General features: G+C 43.7%; 1 protein-coding gene across 2 annotated transcripts in view; it reads right to left on the reverse strand.

The window, feature by feature from the left end:
* Window positions 1–5,451, reverse strand: part of STOX2 (storkhead box 2) — a 101,497-nt gene extending 96,046 nt beyond the window's left edge. For both annotated transcript variants that reach the window (XM_012784976.3, XM_076010695.1), the window contains exon 1: window positions 4,963–5,451. In XM_012784976.3, coding sequence (XP_012640430.1) covers window positions 4,963–5,128 — 166 coding nt within the window. In that variant the 5' untranslated portion in view covers window positions 5,129–5,451. The remainder of the gene's footprint in view (window positions 1–4,962) is intronic.
* Window positions 5,452–18,036: the final 12,585 nt, after the last annotated feature.

Consider the following 18,036-nt stretch of genomic DNA (forward strand, 5'->3'; position numbering starts at 1 on the left):
AACTTTATTACCTACTTTAAAAATTACCCATACCCTTTATTTCTTGTGTTACTGTGGCTAAGGTCAATTTAGAGTTGACTATAGTCTGAATGAACCTCACAAATGACAAGAACTTCTGCTTTATACCTAATAGATTATGCATCACACACTCTCTATGACTGATTTACAAAAGCATGTCCTAAATTCAGAAGTTACCATATTAACCCCCTAGCAAGGACCTAACCAGATTCTGCTCCTTAGTTTTATACCTGCAGTCTGCATAAGCAATCTTGTACCAAAGAACATACACCATCATCCCAAGTCTCTGGGGTGTAGGGAATTTAAGGCCAGAATTGCCATGGAGGTGTAAAAACGCTAAGGTTTTTATACAATGTACTCATATTCCTTTTTTCAAATAAAAACGTTTGAAAGAGTATAAAAGATATTGAAATACCAAGAGAGGTGACCTTTTGTAAGCCCATTCATGTTCTCCTGGGAAATAAAGAATAAAGTCATTCACTACCAAGTGCAATATTCCTCACTTCCACTAGCCTGATGAAAGGAGCCAACATAGGTAGTTTCAAATTAAAACACAGTTGGAGCAGCTAGGCTGAAAATGGATCTCTGCAAAGAGGGAAAAGGACGTTGACAGGATGCTGTTTATTAAAACTTGCATATGATTATAACTTGCCAGGTCTTAATCTATCATCTGCCCTCCTCACTCTGGTCCCCAGGGCAAGCCCTAAGATGCATACATTCCATGCAGCACGTGAGGATGACAGGAAATAGGATTCCACTGCAAAGTGAGCACTCTGTCCGCATACGGGAGCATGTGACTTCAATGAGTAGAAGAGGGCAGAGGTTCTCTCCAACGATTTATGTGAAAGTGCTCAGGAGTCCTGCACTCGCTCATTAAAGAGCCACCGTGAAGCACAGTTCTGTGACGGGAGCATGGCACAGGAGGACTCATTACAGACAGAGGGAGGTCATGTTACCCGCCAGGGACACAGCTGGTTCGTGGCAGGCCCAGATGAGAACCTCCAGCGTCCACCCTCCACTCCCAGAACACTCTTAAAATAACATGAGGAACTGGAACACACAGGCGAATGTGCCCCAGAATTAGATTCTATAAAATGAAAACTAATAAACCACTCAAGGTGAGGTGCTGGCCACTCCTCTCCACTGATTATATTCATCTAATCAGCAGACAAAACGGATGGCAATTTCCAGGAGATGTCAGTTTAGGACCTTTGCTTTCTCTTTCTTTTCAAATCCTTTAGAGCCACAGTATTACAAATGTCGCCTTGATTTCTTTAAGATGCTATTTTAAAACAAACCTCAAACTAAATAAAATGTGTCCTGACTTTGCTTTCTCATTCATAAGCAAAGCCTTTTATGAATGTGCTCTGGGGAACCTGTATAGTGGAAAAATCACTTTCCAATCTTGGTTAGTAAGAACGTCCCCAAAACATTGGTGGCATTATATATGGCATATAAAGAAGCACCTATCCCCAGGATTGGGGGAGGGGAGAGTGAAGTGAAATAAAAGTTAGTAGCATTATTTGCGTGAAGAGGTCACAGTTCACACAGTTCTAACAGAGAAAGCTCTAACAGCTTCATCAACAAAAGGCTCCGGGCCTTGAAAATCATTTCACAGAGGGACGTGAGCCTGTTTTCCTACATAAAGTAGTACTAAGTAAGCATCATACAGATTTCCCTCTTCGTGGGGAGTTTTACTTTTATCGCTACTTAATTCATATCATAATTTCTAGTTTTAGAAAATGCAGAGGAATGATTCCACATCCATTTGGTCCAACCCCAATTCTTCAGATAATGCCATGTACATTTTATTGTTCATCTTGATTTGAACAAAAAGCAAGATTTTCCCCCCTTCTGCCCAGAATCCACCACTGGCAAATTAATATTCAAGATGAACAATGAACTCATCTCATGGCCTGTGAACTCAGTGGTTGCTAGGAAGCTTGTGAATTCTTAGGATTACTTTGGATTTGGTAGCAGGAATTGGGAGCTTAAACAGTCATATAAGGCATGGTTTTCGAGATTTAAAGTTTCAGAATTCTCTAACTGTCCTTTTGCAAGACCTCGTTAGTTTTATAGGTGCCTGTTCTAACCTCTTGAGCTTAAGTGTAGTTTATCCTGAAGGTATAGGAAAAGCCAAGGCTAAATGTCAAGCCTATTGCCATAAATCACATTTCACAGTGGTAATTACTTATTAGTGGAGAAAAGACTTTGAAAGGGTGCTGTCTCATTAGAAAGCCATTATAGAAGCCTGCAATTTTGCTTTAAGTACCTACTGTGTGATAGGTATGCTAGACCAAAAGAACAGCTATTAATATCTATTTCTAAAACTTTCCAAGGATCTCTCATTTCCTAAAAGTTTTTTTTTAAAAAAATGATCATTTCCCATAATTTTCAAGAATATTGGGGGGGGGGGTTAGCAGTTTCTAAAAACAGTCTCCTAACTGAAGGTATTTTTAAGTTATTTAGTATATCTCTGAAGAGGCTTATCTTGTCCTTTGAACTCAGGTAATTTACCCACAACAAAAAAACCTTTTTACTAAAAATAAAGTGTGATAGTATGAGTAGTTAATAAACCAAATGCTTGGACAAACAGAAGAAATGTGAAAAGTCTCTGTGTTTCTAAGCTGCTTCATTTTCCACTCCATTTTATGTGACAAAGGCTGTTTATATCCAGTCACTAACTCAATACAAGTGGATTTCCTTTACATTTCCTAGGGGGAAGAGAACTTCTTATAAATGATCTCAAAGTGTGTCAATATACCATCTATTTCTGTCAATACTCATATTTTTAAAGGAGTCATATTTGAAAAGGAAATAGATATGATTCACTCCCCCCAACCCATCCCCCAAAAAGTTGTGCATGAGAAAGACTCCACCTACTCACCCAATGTTCACTGCAGGTGTTTGTCTTAATATTTACTACTTCCTTCCATTAGCAGCAACACCTGCTTTTTATTCCATATATAAGCTAACATTTAAAATAAAGAATAAATAATAGGCCTTCCTCCCTGGGCAAAAATGATATTACATCCAACCCTATAACCCCATGAAAATCTAGGCACTCTGCTCTTGGGGATAGTCTAGAAAATACTGAATGAATGACATCACTCTTCTTCCCACCACCTTTTGATCTTCTGGTTCTTGGCAGTAAACTGGACAGAAAACCACCAACCTGAAATGAGCTATCCTTCATTGTCACCATAAGACTATCTTACCATTTGCAGGTCAAGATATGAAATAAGAGAATCAAATAAAACTAAAAGCTTCCTCCTCAAGTCCTCAAAAATGCTTTGCAGCACCAGCAATAGCAGAGAAGTTCTTTTGCAAAGAATGAAAATATGATCATAATGAAGCAGTGTCAAGATAGATAAAAATAGGCTCCACAGAAATGTGCCTGAATTTATGAAGGAGTCTTGCAGTTTTGGTGAAGCAATTATGGCCACCTGCCCTCCTATAATCTCATACCTGGTATCAGGACTGGTTCTTTAAGAGGTGCAAGAAAGACGGGAACTGCTAAGTGTGGAATGAAGACATTCAAACCCTGAAACCCAGGATTATCTGAATACTCAGCACAGACATGGGTTTATGTACATATGTGTTCTGAGGTTAGGTTTGGATTTAGGTGTATTTCAAAATTTACTGCCACAAGTCTAAAGAATACAGCAACCACAGCAGTGACTTAAATGACTGAAGTATAAACTGTAGTTGTGACTTCCTTTACAAATTTGGCTTTTCATGAAAGAGAAAATCAAGGGAGCTTTATTGCCAAAATAGTACAACATCCTTATGTCGCCCGATTTTGCAATAAAAAAGATGGTTAATTTATTTAGGTCTTATATTCATGGAAATGTGGTCACAAGACATTTTTAAAGCATGAGATACTGACCCCAGTTAAAAAGGACCTGCTGTTTTAGGAGAAAGATAGTAAAGCTAGACTATTAGTACCAACCACAAGCTTAAAACAATCTTCCCAGTTAAGACAGGGCTTAGAATGATTTGGTATAGTTTGTGGTATAACATAAAATCTCAGTTCTCCCATTACACTGTGCTTAGAAGAAAATTAATTTTTTCCAGAATCAAAAATAAATAAAAATCGGTCCCTTACACATCATGACATACGGGTGGTTAAAGCGACGAAAGATTACTAGCATTTTCCTCCTTCAGCATTTCCTCAAGTATTTTATCCCTGGGTTCCCAAATCACAAACCAAAGCCATCCTGTTGTGTTTCCAAAAAGGACTGGCTCTTGGGGAAATGCTTTTCACAGCACTGCAATTTTAAGATGCAATGTTTTTGAAGCCTTCACTTCCATTTACCGTTTTGTTTGCCCTTCCTGTCTGACGTGCAAAAATACATGATACGGCCTCCATTCTTTCCATACACCCTAATTCAAAGCAACATATGTTAAATCCACACAGAATCATGTGAGCATTCGATCCGCATACACACCATTACCCCACAGAATGCATTCAATGAGCTCCAACACAGTTCTCTGCGTGCAAATCGGAGGAGATGTATGCAGGGCCATCCGGAACCGTGCATGGAACCTGTTCCCTTTTAAGAGAAGGGGGCTGTTTAAATCCCCACGAAGGCAACTGGCCACCATGCAGGAGCGAGCAAGCCCGGCGCTGCAGGCAACGCTGCACGCAGGCTCGTCCACAAAGCCCGAGGAGGCTGCAGCGCGGAGCTTGCAGTCATTTATCTCCCTGCAGCCCAAACGCCCGGCTCGCCCCCTCCCTCGTTTTACCTAACTAATAGCTCTCAAACCCCATATTGAGAGGGCCTGCTGTGGATCTTGCGGAGGTACAAAATGGTGGATGTGAGCTAATTTTTCCCTGCTCTCCCCGTAACTTATCGCATCCATCACCGCCCGTCCCCTCCCGCGGGCTCCCGGCCGGCACGGAGCACGCCCGCGGCCCGGCCGGCCGACCGCGCTACCGACCTGACGTCATGTAGCCCCGCGAAGCCTGGGGCGCGAAGGCCGCGGGGAAGCGCTTGTGCAGGCGGTAGTCCTTCTCGCTGCGGGACCTCATGCGGTCCGAGGCCCGGTCCGAGAAATCCGAGCTAGGCCAGGCTCGCCGCAAGGTTGTGCTCCGGGTCTTCTTCATGGTGGGGAGGGCGACCTGCTGCCCCGATCCTCCGGGCCTCAGCGCCGGGGCGCAGCGCGCTGCTTCATCCGTCTACGGCGGGCACGACCCGGGCGGGCTCTGCGCGCATTTTCCCAGCCCCTCCTCGTCGGCGTCTACACCGCCAGCGGCGGGTCCGGCCCTCCCCACGCCCCCCCACACCCCCACGGCGAAGGCTCCGATTTTACACACGTCCCACAATGCATTACACTTCATTTGCAATCCGGCCGGCTTATAGCTTCCAGATTCCTGGGGGGAAAGGCACGTTAGGAGGCTCCCCGGCCAGGGGGAGGCGGGGAGGGGGCGGGCGGGGTGGGGGCGCCGAGACTTGCAGCGTGAAAGCAATGGGGGCGCAGACAATGGCCCGATTCAGCGCAGGAGTGCTTAGCCAACTGTGAGCCACCGCACAAAAGACTCCGGCAAACGAGGAAGCCGAGGCCTCCGGGGCTGACCCGGGATCGGGCGCCCGGGAAGCCGGAGGGGCGGCTGCAGACCCGCCGCGCCGGGCGGCTCAGTGCGAGGCGTGGGGATGACAGCGTCCGAGTCGCGTCCCCCCGGGCCTCTCCGCCGCGCGGCCCGCAGTCCCGGGCGCGGGCTGGCTCTGCCTCCCCCGCAGTCCTCGGGAGGCAGTCTTCATTCCCGAGGCTCGGGCCGGCGGCGCGTGTGCTCGGGGACGCGGGCAGGCTCTGCGGACCGCCGCTGCGGCAGGAGGGCTCCCGCGGAATCCGGGCAGAGCGCGAGTCGGGCCCGCGACCGCAGCGCCTCGTCAGTCTTCCTCCTCCCGAGGCTCGGGGTGGGGTGCCGTGCGTGGGTGGGTGCGCCGACACACATGTGCCCCCTACACATGCATGCTCCTACTTACTGGCCCGGGCGGCGACGCGAGCCATGGCTGCCAAGGATGCGGAGCCCGCCGGCCGCCCCCGCGCGCTGGCACGGCCGCTCCGGCTCGAGCGCGCAGAATGGCTCCTGAAGGGCAGGAAGCAGGACAGCCGCCCAGTCTCATGCTAATCACCGAGCAGCCTTCGGTCGGAGCGCGGAGCGCGTCGGGCTTCTCATTTTCATGTAAAACACCCTGCGGCGGCGGCGGCGGCGCTGGGACCGTGGCTGCTGCCCGGCGCGGAGCCGGCGCTCGGATATTTACATATTTTTAGGATGGCCCCTCCCCCTCGCAGAGGCGGCGAGCTCGCCTCCGTGGGAACCGGAGCCCCGCGGCGCCCTGCCCTGCCCACCTGCGCCAACCCCGACGTCGGCGGGAGCCGGAGGGAGGGGGCGCCCTGTCCGCGCCGCCCCGAGACGCAGTGCCAGTGGCCTCCGGCTCTTCCTCGCTGCCCCTGGATCCCCGGCGGGAGTCGCCACCAGCCGGCTACGCTGCGTCCGAGTCCACAGCCCTGTACGCGGCACGGCTCTGCACAGCTGTTTCTGTCCCGACGGCCAATCGCTGAAGGACAACGACGCGCGGCGAGCGCGAGGAGCGGGGCGTGGGGGTGCGCCGCCCGGGCCGGACCGGAGGTCACGCCGAGGTGCAGGCACCCAGCCACAGTGCTGCTAACCCCGACGACGCTCCGCCCCTGCCGGTTTTTTGTTTTTTTTTTTTTTTTTTTTGCAAAAAACGCTTATTTCGCCATTCGGGTTTCCAAAAATGCTTTGGTGCTGTAAACAACAACAAAAATAAATCTGATTTCCTTTTTCCGACATCGCATTTTGACGTGTTGGCGCATTTTTTTCATCTGTGAGAACGCAACGTTCAAAATCATTTTTATGTTCTTGTTTCGTATTCACAGGTGCCAAGATGCAAGATATTAAATCTTCATGGGGATATGCTCTAAGCAGACTGACATCACCAAAAAAATAAATAAATAAATAAAAGCCAGCGCGTTCTAAACGGCTAGGATTCAGGAGGTTCTAGCACAGTCTGGTGCTATTCCAAGGCTCGAATTCTTTGGGGGCCGGCAAGAAGGTTCTTGGAGAACCAGGCAGAAGGGGGCGGGGTTAAGCCACAGGCATTATACAATCTAGAACTGGAGTTTCTATCATTCAGTATCTCAAACCTGCTCTTTGTGACCTGGGCCAGTGTAACCATCTCTTGGAATACCCGGGGTAAATAAATAATCATTAAGTATCATATGGAACTTACAGTTACGCGCATCAAAATTTATAACTAACTGTAAGCCGATGTTCAGTGGCATTTTTTCTTAAGTTAGGAAACGGATGGTCCCTCAAAAGGCACATTTTGTGAAACGTCTCCTTTCCTGGAAGAGGACTGCTAAGAACAGAAAGACAACAGCTTTAGAAGCTACAGAAGGCCAACTGTGTAAAGAACCATAAAGGTAATAAAAAATAATTGTATTAATGAATGTAGGAGAATTGACATTTAGATATCTCAATCCCATTCAACACTTACTGGATACCTCTCACGAGCCAAAAGTGGTTATATGAATGATTATAATAGGTTAAGGCTAATGATGATTGCTATGGCAACTGTGATAGTCATTGAGAAAGTAATTACTGACCATCTAGTATATGCTAACATTGCGATGGGTGCAGAGCAAACAGAACACCATACATGGCCCCATGCAGCTAATGGTCTAGTGGGGAGAGATACAGTAAGCAAATAAACGCCCAAATAGTGCGAAGTTCTATGAAGAAAAATAATCTGTGTAGGAAATGACAGTTGAGGTGAGACCTGCAGCATGAGGAGCCACCCAAGCAAAGAATGGGGGGAAATGGTGTTTCAAAAAGTGAGAATAGCCTGTGCAAAGGCCCTGAGGTAGAAAATAATCTTGGCTTCTGGTGGAAGAAGTGAAAAAAGGTTACAATATGGGTGGAATTGGAGCATAAGAAGAGACAGGTTTGAGATGAGGTCATTGAGGGAGGGAAGAGCCAGATCAGGCAAAGACTTGCAGGCCACATTCAAGGTTCTATAGTCTATATTCTAAAGATCTTAGAGGACGAATCTGTTTGAAGGGAGGATCGGCTAGGAATATTTCTGGAAAGTAAGTTTGAATCACACTTCACTAAAAACTCAGAAAATATCAATAGTTCATATGAAAGAATGGAGCTGAGCTGATGGCTATTTGGGAGGAAGAGCTACAGCTGCACTCAGCCACCTCTGAATGCAGACATTGCAGGAGGGCAATCATCCGGTGTCCATGGCCAAACAACCCGACATGGAAGAGTCAGACAGCACAACGGGATCGGATGGTAAAGCAGGAGAGGGATGAGCTGCTAAGTAATTTACCCAACTCAGGAGACAACGGTCAGGCTTAAATCTAGCAAACAGCGTGTTATAAAACCCATTTGATCTGAAAAGAGTGGGTGTGGAGTTCCCTGTTATTTTAGCCACCATTAAACTCAGACTCGGTCTGCCCATCTGTGTTATGGAAAGATTCACTCTGGGCATTTGCAACACCTATGTCCCTCGTCCCAGTTCAAATCTCTAAACCTACCTCAGACAATCGTGTATCTGGGTCATGAACTGTCCATCAAGTAAGCTCAATTTTGTAATCCCAGGATTCAATACTGGGAGAGTTAGAATTAAATTTTTAAAATATAAATGAAATTTATTTTTATAGTTTTAATATTTTTAATCAGGCTTAAGAATGTGTATATGTAGTATTTACATATAGGCATAGTAAAGACACTAAGACAGATTTGCTTTGTGACTCTAGTTCAAATGTGTAATTGATTGTAGACTTCTAATCTTAAAGGGAAAGGTGTGAGAATTTTGACTTGGAAATTCTCTCCATTGAAAACTTTAGTTTATTAGATTGACTTACAGTTATACGAATTGAAGAGTTACAAGAATGTAAACTCCATGAGGGTAAAAGACATTTTCTGTCTTATTCATTGTTGCTCATTGTCTGTTTTGTTCATAGTTGTACCCTCAATGGCTAGCAATGCCTGGCACATATTTGATGATAACGAAGGCCTCATTAGGAACCTGGGAAGATGTGGGTTGAAGCCTTCCAAGTCAGATGTATTAACTGCTTTTCACAAATTAATATACCAAGTATATGACACCAAGGCACCAGCAACAACAACAACAAAACAGAAAAATATGACTTAATGAAATTTTAAAAATCTGTACATGAAAAGACACTGTCAAATTGGAATTTTCAGAGTCATCCCACTGAAACTGCCTCTGGCCTCTTTTATCTGCCAAAGTATGACTTTGGCACAGTAACATGCCATGAACACACAGGAAGGAAACAGGTATGTATATATTTACATATATATGTGATGTGTGCATGAACTTTGTGAATAAAACATTAACTAAATAAAAATCAGAATTCTAAATCTGACAGTAATTTATCTTTCTGTTTCTTCCTAAACATGATTTGCAAAAAATTTCAATAGTTTAATTTGACAAATGTGCTGAGTAGTTAAAAAAAAAATACGCACATACATATACACACACACCCTGGTGCTGGGCGGTTGTGCAGCCCAGGTTAGGAAGCAGATGGAAAAGGGCACGTCCCTGGAGGACTGGGGCTCTCAGGGGCTCATGAGGTGGAAACTTGGAGGGATTTCTTGTGAAATTAATATCTACACTCATATATTCATATGCATATACATATGGGCGGGAATATTTTCACCTCCAAAAACAGCTAACTAACTGACCGAGGCTTTGTCCACAAAGCACATTTGTAAAATGTGTTTTTGTCTCCCTTAACCCAGGCTCCAAACTGCTAGTTACAACTTTATTTTTTCTCATCCCACCTCTGGCAATGTGTGAGCAGGAAACAGTGAAGGTGGTACCCACCCAGGACCCCCCAGCCCCACACGCAGGGACAGCAGAACGCTGATGGAGTGAACTTTTATCTCCATTCCAGCTCCCCTGTTTAAAGGAATTAATTTAATCCACTGAAACTATCTCCATAGCCCAAAGCACGTCCACTTATTTATGAATAATTTGAAAAGGCAAGTAGAAATCTTTTACTGGACTACCTCAGAATATTTCCTAGTACAGGTAGACTTTAGAGATATTGCAGATTCAGTTCTAGACCACTCCAACAAATTGAATATTGCAATAAAGCAAGTCACGCGGATTTTTTTTTGTTTCCCAGAGCATAAAAAAGTTATGTTTACACTACTATAGTCTGTTACATGTGCAATAGCCTTATGTCTAAAAAATGCACATACCTCAATTTAAATATACTTTATTGCTAAAATTGCTAATGATCATCTAAGCCTTTGTAATCTTTTTGCGGGTGGAGGGTCTTGCCTCAGTGTGGATGGCTGCTGATTGATCACGGTGGTGGCTGCTGAATTTGGGGGTGGCTGTGGCAATTTCTTAAAATAAGACAACAATGAAGTTGGACACATCAATTGACTCTTTTACAAAAGATTTCTTTGTAGCACTTGATGCTATTGACAGCATTTTATCCACAGTGGACCTTCTTTCAGAATTGAAGTTAATCCCCTCAAACTCTGCTGCTGCTTTGTCACCTAAGTTTATGGAATATTCTAAATCCTTAGTTGTCATTTCAACAATGTTCACAGCATCTTCACCAGGAGTAGATTCTGTCTCAAGAAACCACTTTCTTTGTTCATCCACAAGAAGCAACTCTTTATCCATTCGAGTTTTATCATGAGATTGTAGCAATTCAGTTGTATCTTCAGGATATACTTATAATTCTAGTTTTCTTGCTATTTCTACCACATCTGCAGTTATTCATATTTCCTCCATGGAAGTCTTGAACCCCTCAAGGTCATCCATGAGAGTTGGAATCAACTTTCTTCCAAACTAATATTAATGTTGATATTTTGAAATCCTCTCATGAAACACAAATGTTCTTAATGGCATCTAGAATGGTGAATTCTTTCCAGGTTTCCAATTTACTTTCCCAGATCCATCAGAGGAATCATGTTCTATGGCAGCGGCAGCCTCATAAAATATATTTCTTAAATAATAAGGCTTGAAAGTTGAAAGTATTCCTTGATCCATGGGCTATGCAGAATGAATGCTGTGTTACCAGGCATGAAAACAACATTAATATCTCTGTACATCTCCATCAGAGGTTCTGGGTAGCCAAGTGCATTGTCAATAAGCAATGATATTTTGCAAGAAATCTTTTTTTCCAAGCAGTAGGTCTCAACAATGGCCTTAAAATATTTAGTAAACCATGCTGTAAACAGATGTGATGTCATTCAGGCTTTCTTGTTGCATTTATAGAGCCCAAAGTAGCTTTAGCATGATTCTTAGGGGCCCTAGGATTTTTGGAGTGATAAGCGAGCATTGGGTTCAACTTAAATGTCACCAGCTGCATTAGCTCCTAGAAAGAATCAGCCTGTCTTTTGAAGCTTTGAAGCCAGGCATTGACTTCTCCTCTCTGGCTGTGAAAGTTCTAGCTGACTTCTGTTCAATAAACCTTGTTACTTGAAGAAAACCTCAGAATCTGTTTTTATTCCACACGTGCTATGTATTTGGTAATATCCACTGCTGCTTTGCTTTGGGAAAATATCTACGAGGCTCTTTTATCAAGCTTTCAAGTCTGTCCCCAAAATGATTAAAATATTTTCATCAAAATCAGTAGAGTTCATAATCAGATTGTTCATCTAAGTAAAAGAAACTAGTCCACCATGACCTTGATCTACAGGTCCTAAGTCCAGCTTTGCAATCACCTTTTTTAAGCTGTCTCATACCGAAACACCGTCTTTACAAATTAGCACGTGCAGCAGCTATATTTGTTCATTTGAACAATCTAAAGGTATACCCACAAGGCTTCAAGTAAGCAAAGATGGCACCAAAATATCATTTACAAAGCCAGGAGCAACCAGGCACACTCTCACAGAGAACAGACTTGATTTGTGTCACAGAACCTCTTCACAAGTTGAGGGGAAAAGAATAGAAGTTTAATTGCCTGATTTACATGATTGACAATTTTAACAATTCATGAAGTAAATCTTTAAATTTTCCCCATTCATCTCAGGCTTACCTTGTGTAAATAAATGTAACTTTGGCTTCCTCTTCCAAGCTCCAGTAGGTATTCTCTACGGAAACATCTAAGACTTTCTCTATGATGTCTTTGTGAACTTCTACATGCAGCTCCTATTTGACTAACCCCAAAAGACTTGCTAAAACTCACAATATTGGTGGGTTGTTCAGATGATAGTGACTGGCACTAACCTGGTTGTCAAACAAAAGTGTAATTCTCACCCTGTTATAAATAAAAATGCATACCTTATTCTTTATGTTGAACAAGTCCTTGAAGTATTTTGTTATAAGATGATTGATGGACTTTGATGTAGTTGAAAATATTGTCATGGTTACTCCCCATCCCCTTATAAACTTGTGACGATCATGTGAGCTGTAAACCCATTTAACGAGCACAGATAAACTGCAATCAAACACCACACACTGAAAGAAAAAAGACAGCACAGGGCCACATAGAACAGCCCCTACTGGATCATGCTTAAGTAGCACACGCCACCAGACACACTCACCCAGTGCCAGTCCTGGTACCAATTTTTAAGACATCATTTCTTTTGTGCTTATTATTTAAATGTTCATAATAAATGCAAGAATGTTCACATTTTCTCCTGATGCCCCAGTGAATCATGTTGGGCACTCATTGCAATGTGCATAATATATCGAACTACATACATTCTTCAGCAAAATCATTTCCTGTCTCGGGCCTTCTTAGGAGCTGCCCTATTGGCGTAGGATACCTGTCACCTCCTTCACCTCCTAGAAAACTCTCCTCCATCCCTCAGATTCTAACTGTGGTAAGTTCTCTGAAAGGCTTTCCACCTTCTCCCCATCTCTCCCCTCCCATTTCCCTGCAGATTTAGAAGACTTTGTCCTGTTTATATAACAATAGGTGCCCTTCCTTTTACAGTGCCCACCTCATTGCAATACAACGTAATACCATGCAAAAATGCCTGCCTGCTTCCCCGGCTCGGCTCGGGTGCTCCTTGAGACAATGACTGCTTCCTCATGGAACACTTGCTGTGTGCTAAGAACACTTCTAGGTACCGGGATACACAGTTTAAAAACAAAACAACAACAGAAACAAAATCTTCTGTCATTAAGGGATCTACATCCTGATGGGAGGAGATGACAATAAGCACATAAATTAGTAAACAGTATAGAATATAAAATAGTGATAAGTGTAATGAAAGAAAATGACGCAGGGAAAGAAGACTGAGACGGAAGGTTTGCAATTTAGGATGGAGTGGCCAGGGAAGACTTCACTTTATTAATCATTTACGCCTAGTGCCTTTCAAAAAGTAGGCCCTCAATAAAGTGTGCCACGGTGTGCTAATTTTAGGCCCCCTTCAGTGCTGTGCTCCTAGCAGAGGTGAATCAAACAAATATTATATCTGCTTTATTTTCCCTCATATCCACTGATAGGTAAGAGTTCCTGTACCTATGGAAAAATGATGCCTTATGTTTGCATAGGACTTTACAGTCTATTCAGCCCTATAAGCAAGGCAGGCGAGGCAGGCAGGGTTGCCATCATAAATAAAGATGAAGAAAATGAAGGCTCAGAGACAGTTATTGATTTACCCAGAGTCACATGGATCTTAAAGAACTAGAATTCCCATTTTTGAGATTCCCAGTCCAGGATCTTTTTTCCTGCCTCACCCCATTGCCTTTGTTATCGCCTGAAGTGAGCAGTCACTAGATTTAGGGTTTTCTTGTTAGTTGTTGTTTGAGTAGTCTGAATGAAGTGTGCATAAATCTTCGTTTTGCTAGAATACCCCCCAAATTTTTAGGTTGCCTTACTCACAAGATTTTATGAATCTATGTGCATGTAAAATAGAAGGCGCATTTTATTCAGAGGACTCAAATGACTTCCCCAGCTCGTTTATACAGATGGTGCATGAGATTTAGAGAGTTAAATCCACACGCCTCCTTCAGACTAATCAATCTGGAAAGTTTTCTTTTCTCAATTCTGCTTGCAGGTCACCACAGAGCTGCTTCCCAAGCCAGTGAAAAACCACACTATAACACAGATGGAGTCTAAGGGAAGGATCCTTTTTCCAACATGTGGCTTCCTGTAATTTAAGGAAATGTTATACTTGAACAATTAAAATCATATATCAAAAAAAGAAGCAGAGCTGAAATAGCTTCCTGCTTTATCAAATTACGATAATTGTAAAAAAAAAAAAAAAAGGCCCCAGATATTTAAATTACAGACTCTATTTAAGAATCACTTCTTTAACTCCAGCAAATTACAAGACTTTTTTGTGATATCACTTAATAATTGCTAATAACATTTCTAACGTTAATATAGAATTAAAAATATAGAGATGCTATTACTTAATAATTTCTGCTAAATCCATTTGAAAGATTTTTTTTAAACTTTGTTTCAATATTTTTAGCAGTTTAAGTATTTAGGCTTATGGATAATCTTAAATCTTCCTATTATTATCCATATGATATGTTAAAGGTGCTGTGGAACTTCTATTTCAAACACAGAGGGTTAACTGTGACCTAACAATAGTTTGCAGTAGCTTTCACTAGAGTTAACATATTACTTATTATTCAACTACAATGCTTTTTAAAGTAGGAAGGATGCTATTAATTACACTAGGAAAAAAAATGCTTACGCTAGTACCCTCCTGGGCAAACAGGGATTTATGGTCAGCCTACTTTTAGTGGAAGGAGACTAGACAAAAAAAAAAAAAAAAAAAGCAAATTTTGCTTTATAAGAAGAACAAATAAATCTAAGTGAGGAGATAAGAAAAATTACCTATAGGATCTGATATTTTTAAATGTAAAATAGTAGTGTTTGGGGGTATCTCTATCTGTTCTTCTCTCATCCCTGACTACAAGGGTGAAGACTCAAGATCTGCTACCAAAATTTAATTTTCTGCCAGACATATACTGAATTGGTTCTGTTATGACTCAGTTTATCTAAAAAAAATTGGCTCAGATAACTGCATATGATGGCGAACGCTTCCAGTAACAAGAACGTGAAATCCAGCCCAACTTGCATGACCTGGGCTTTTCTTCCGGCTTGCTTTCCCCTGCCCCAGAGAACAAGGGAGCACCATTCCTAAGGGCCAACCAAGCTGAAGACACTGGCAGGGGAGGAAAGGGACATGTCCTACCATTTTACACGTGGACCTTGCTTCAGGACACAAACTAGACTGGATCCGACGGTCCACACCTCGTCCCACCTACAAATGGGTTTCCAAGGGGCCCTACTTCTGGGCCAGTGAGGGGACTGCTTCCTATCTATCCCTGTGGTTTCAAAGTAGAAAGGAGGGAAAATATTCTAGAACTGGGATAAGGCCCAATTCAAATTAGAAGCTATGATAAAGAGCCAGAAGGTGATAAAAGAAAGAGAAAGTTGAACCCAGAGATATAGTTCCAAAATCCAAGAAACCAATTTCCAAAGGATATCTCATCTGGCTTCCTGGCCCTAGATACTCTGTTAAGACATCACCAAGTTATTAATGGATCAACACCTAAGTGGACATATAGGAGTAACATTTATCGGGTGTCGGGAGGGTGGGAGGGGGAAGCAGGGGATGGGTATGTACAACCACAATGAATGAGATGTGCAATGTTTGGGGGATGGACATGCTTGAAGCTCTTACCCGAGGGGGGAGGGGGGACATAGGCAATATATGTAACCTTAACACTGGTACCCACATAATACGCTAAAATAATAAATAAATAAAAAACTTAAAAAAAAAAAAGACATCACCAAGTCCTTGGAGATGAACCTCCCACAGACTTCTCCAGAGCTATGATATATTTTTAACCCTCTTAGTGCGGCAGGCCGAAATATCAGCTTTTACCGTCTAGGGAACAAAAGCCGATATTTTGGCCCACCACACTAAGAGGGTTAAACCTAAATTGTTTAAATTCTAGATATAAGAGAATTCATCCATGTTTGGTATCGGCAAATCAATGTCTCCCTGGAGTGATCCCCCCATGGTAATGAGCAGTAACAACTGCACATGTGCTACCTTCAACTAAAGTCCTGTGACAAATGACAAGTAACTGCCCTGGATGAGAGGGAAGTATATCCTAAGTATTATTGACTAAAGAGCATCCGATTTGCTTTGACATGTCACTACAGACTGCTGCCCACACCACCACAACCTCAGCAACTGAAATACAAAAGCAACACAGAAGGTGATTCTATGCGCTTGTCAGCATCCACACGATCAGAGTTCAAGAACTGCAGGGGCGTGTCACACCCACAGAAACAGGGCAGGAGGCTCCAGACTGTGCTGTGCACAGCTGCAGGGTCGCCGGAGGCCTCCAAGGCCTGGGAAGGGGGACTACCGGGGAGAATGGCCTTGAGCCGCCTCCAAGGGACACAGTTCTCTTGAATACCCCTTCAGAATTTTGCCAGAACAAAGATTTCCCTGCAAGGATTTTGCTAAAGCAGTATGGCCCTGGGGTTAAAAGTGAGCGCCCTGGAATATCCCTGTCGCTGTCCGAATCCCAGCACCTCACAGCTAGGTGAATGCAGGCCTGTCCCAGCCACTCTCCTCTCCTCCGTCCCTCCTCGGTTACGTGGGGGAAACAAAACCACCCGTCTCCTCGGGCTGTCCTCAGGATAGTGCCTGGCAATCAGTTAATGTGCGGTAAATGTTGATTTAATTATTGGTCCAGGACTAGACACACAGACAACGTCTTCTGACCACCATGTAAGGTCATCTGACCCTACACAGCTCAAAAAGTTTTGTCACATTGAACAACTGTGACAAATTCAAGCTCTCTCTCTCTAATTCCATCTCTTTCTCTCTTTCTAATCTTTCAATGACTATTACCTTTACAAGCATTCGTAACTTTTAAAAAAATCTAAAATGAATCACTACCTCCACCATCCTCCCAAACAACACAAAGACTAGGGTGATTCAACTCTGTGCGCGCACGCTGGCTCACAGATTAGATGGCTCAGTATTTCATTGGGTTCCCTTCCATTCTCTCTCCCTCCCTCCTTCCTTCCTTCCTCCTGCTTCTTTTCCCTCTCTCCACCTCTCTTTTTCTTTCTTTCCTCTACTACTGTTTCAAATAGTCAAACCTTGTTGAGATTTACCCTAGTTCACCAGTCCCGCGTACAGCAGGGGCAGGCCAGCTCCCTTGGGCTGAGCCGCGGCTCAGTGGTAATGAGAGGTGGATGGAGCTGGGTTTGTATTTCATGACACCGAAGAGCCAAGATACACTACGTAATATTTCACCTGGAAATTTATCTTTTTTTTTTTTTTATCTGGGGCTTTTCAGGATATATAGACTGCTAGATTGCTGGAAATGGAAGCAAGTGGCTCACTTTTTCTTTTTTGGTCTCTAAACAACAGTAATCCTTTAACGATCAATTATAAAATCTAGAGAATGTTAAAAGAAATACACAGTACACGCACAGGGGACAGAGGGTTCCAGCCATCCTTTAGTATTTTCATGATGTCACATGTGACGCCGTTTCTCTCTCTCTACCTCTGTCTCTCTTTCTCTCTCTCTCTCTCTCTTTCTCTTTCTTTCTCTCTCTCTCTGTTTCTCTCCCCCTCTCCCCGTCAGTGGGCTTACAGCAACAGGGCCACTCTAGGACCCACAGGGAGGAAGTCTCAACGAAAAACAGCATGACAAGGCTTGGGGCTGGAGGTGACAGAAGGCACGTAGAGCCAGTAATCGGCAGTCTTAAACTCATGTCCTCCTTCTGCTACCAGCTTCCTCTGTCACGCCACTTCTCCGAGCCTGTGTTTCTTCACTCATCAACCTCAGGGAGGTTCTGGGGCAGATCAAGAGCTCCGGGGCGCAACAGTGAGTGTGGGGAAGGAGCACTGGTACGGGAGCACGGAAACACGAGTCCCGCACCAGGCTCTGAGGACGCCTGCAGGTGAAATCCCATCATCTCCATGAGCCTCAATGGTTTCACCGAGAAGAGACAGGGATTGCAGTAGATGGCCTCCGGGTCCCGTTC

This window comes from Microcebus murinus, chromosome 15, assembly GCF_040939455.1.
Source record: "Microcebus murinus isolate Inina chromosome 15, M.murinus_Inina_mat1.0, whole genome shotgun sequence".
In the NCBI taxonomy this organism is placed as follows: Eukaryota; Metazoa; Chordata; class Mammalia; order Primates; family Cheirogaleidae; genus Microcebus; species Microcebus murinus.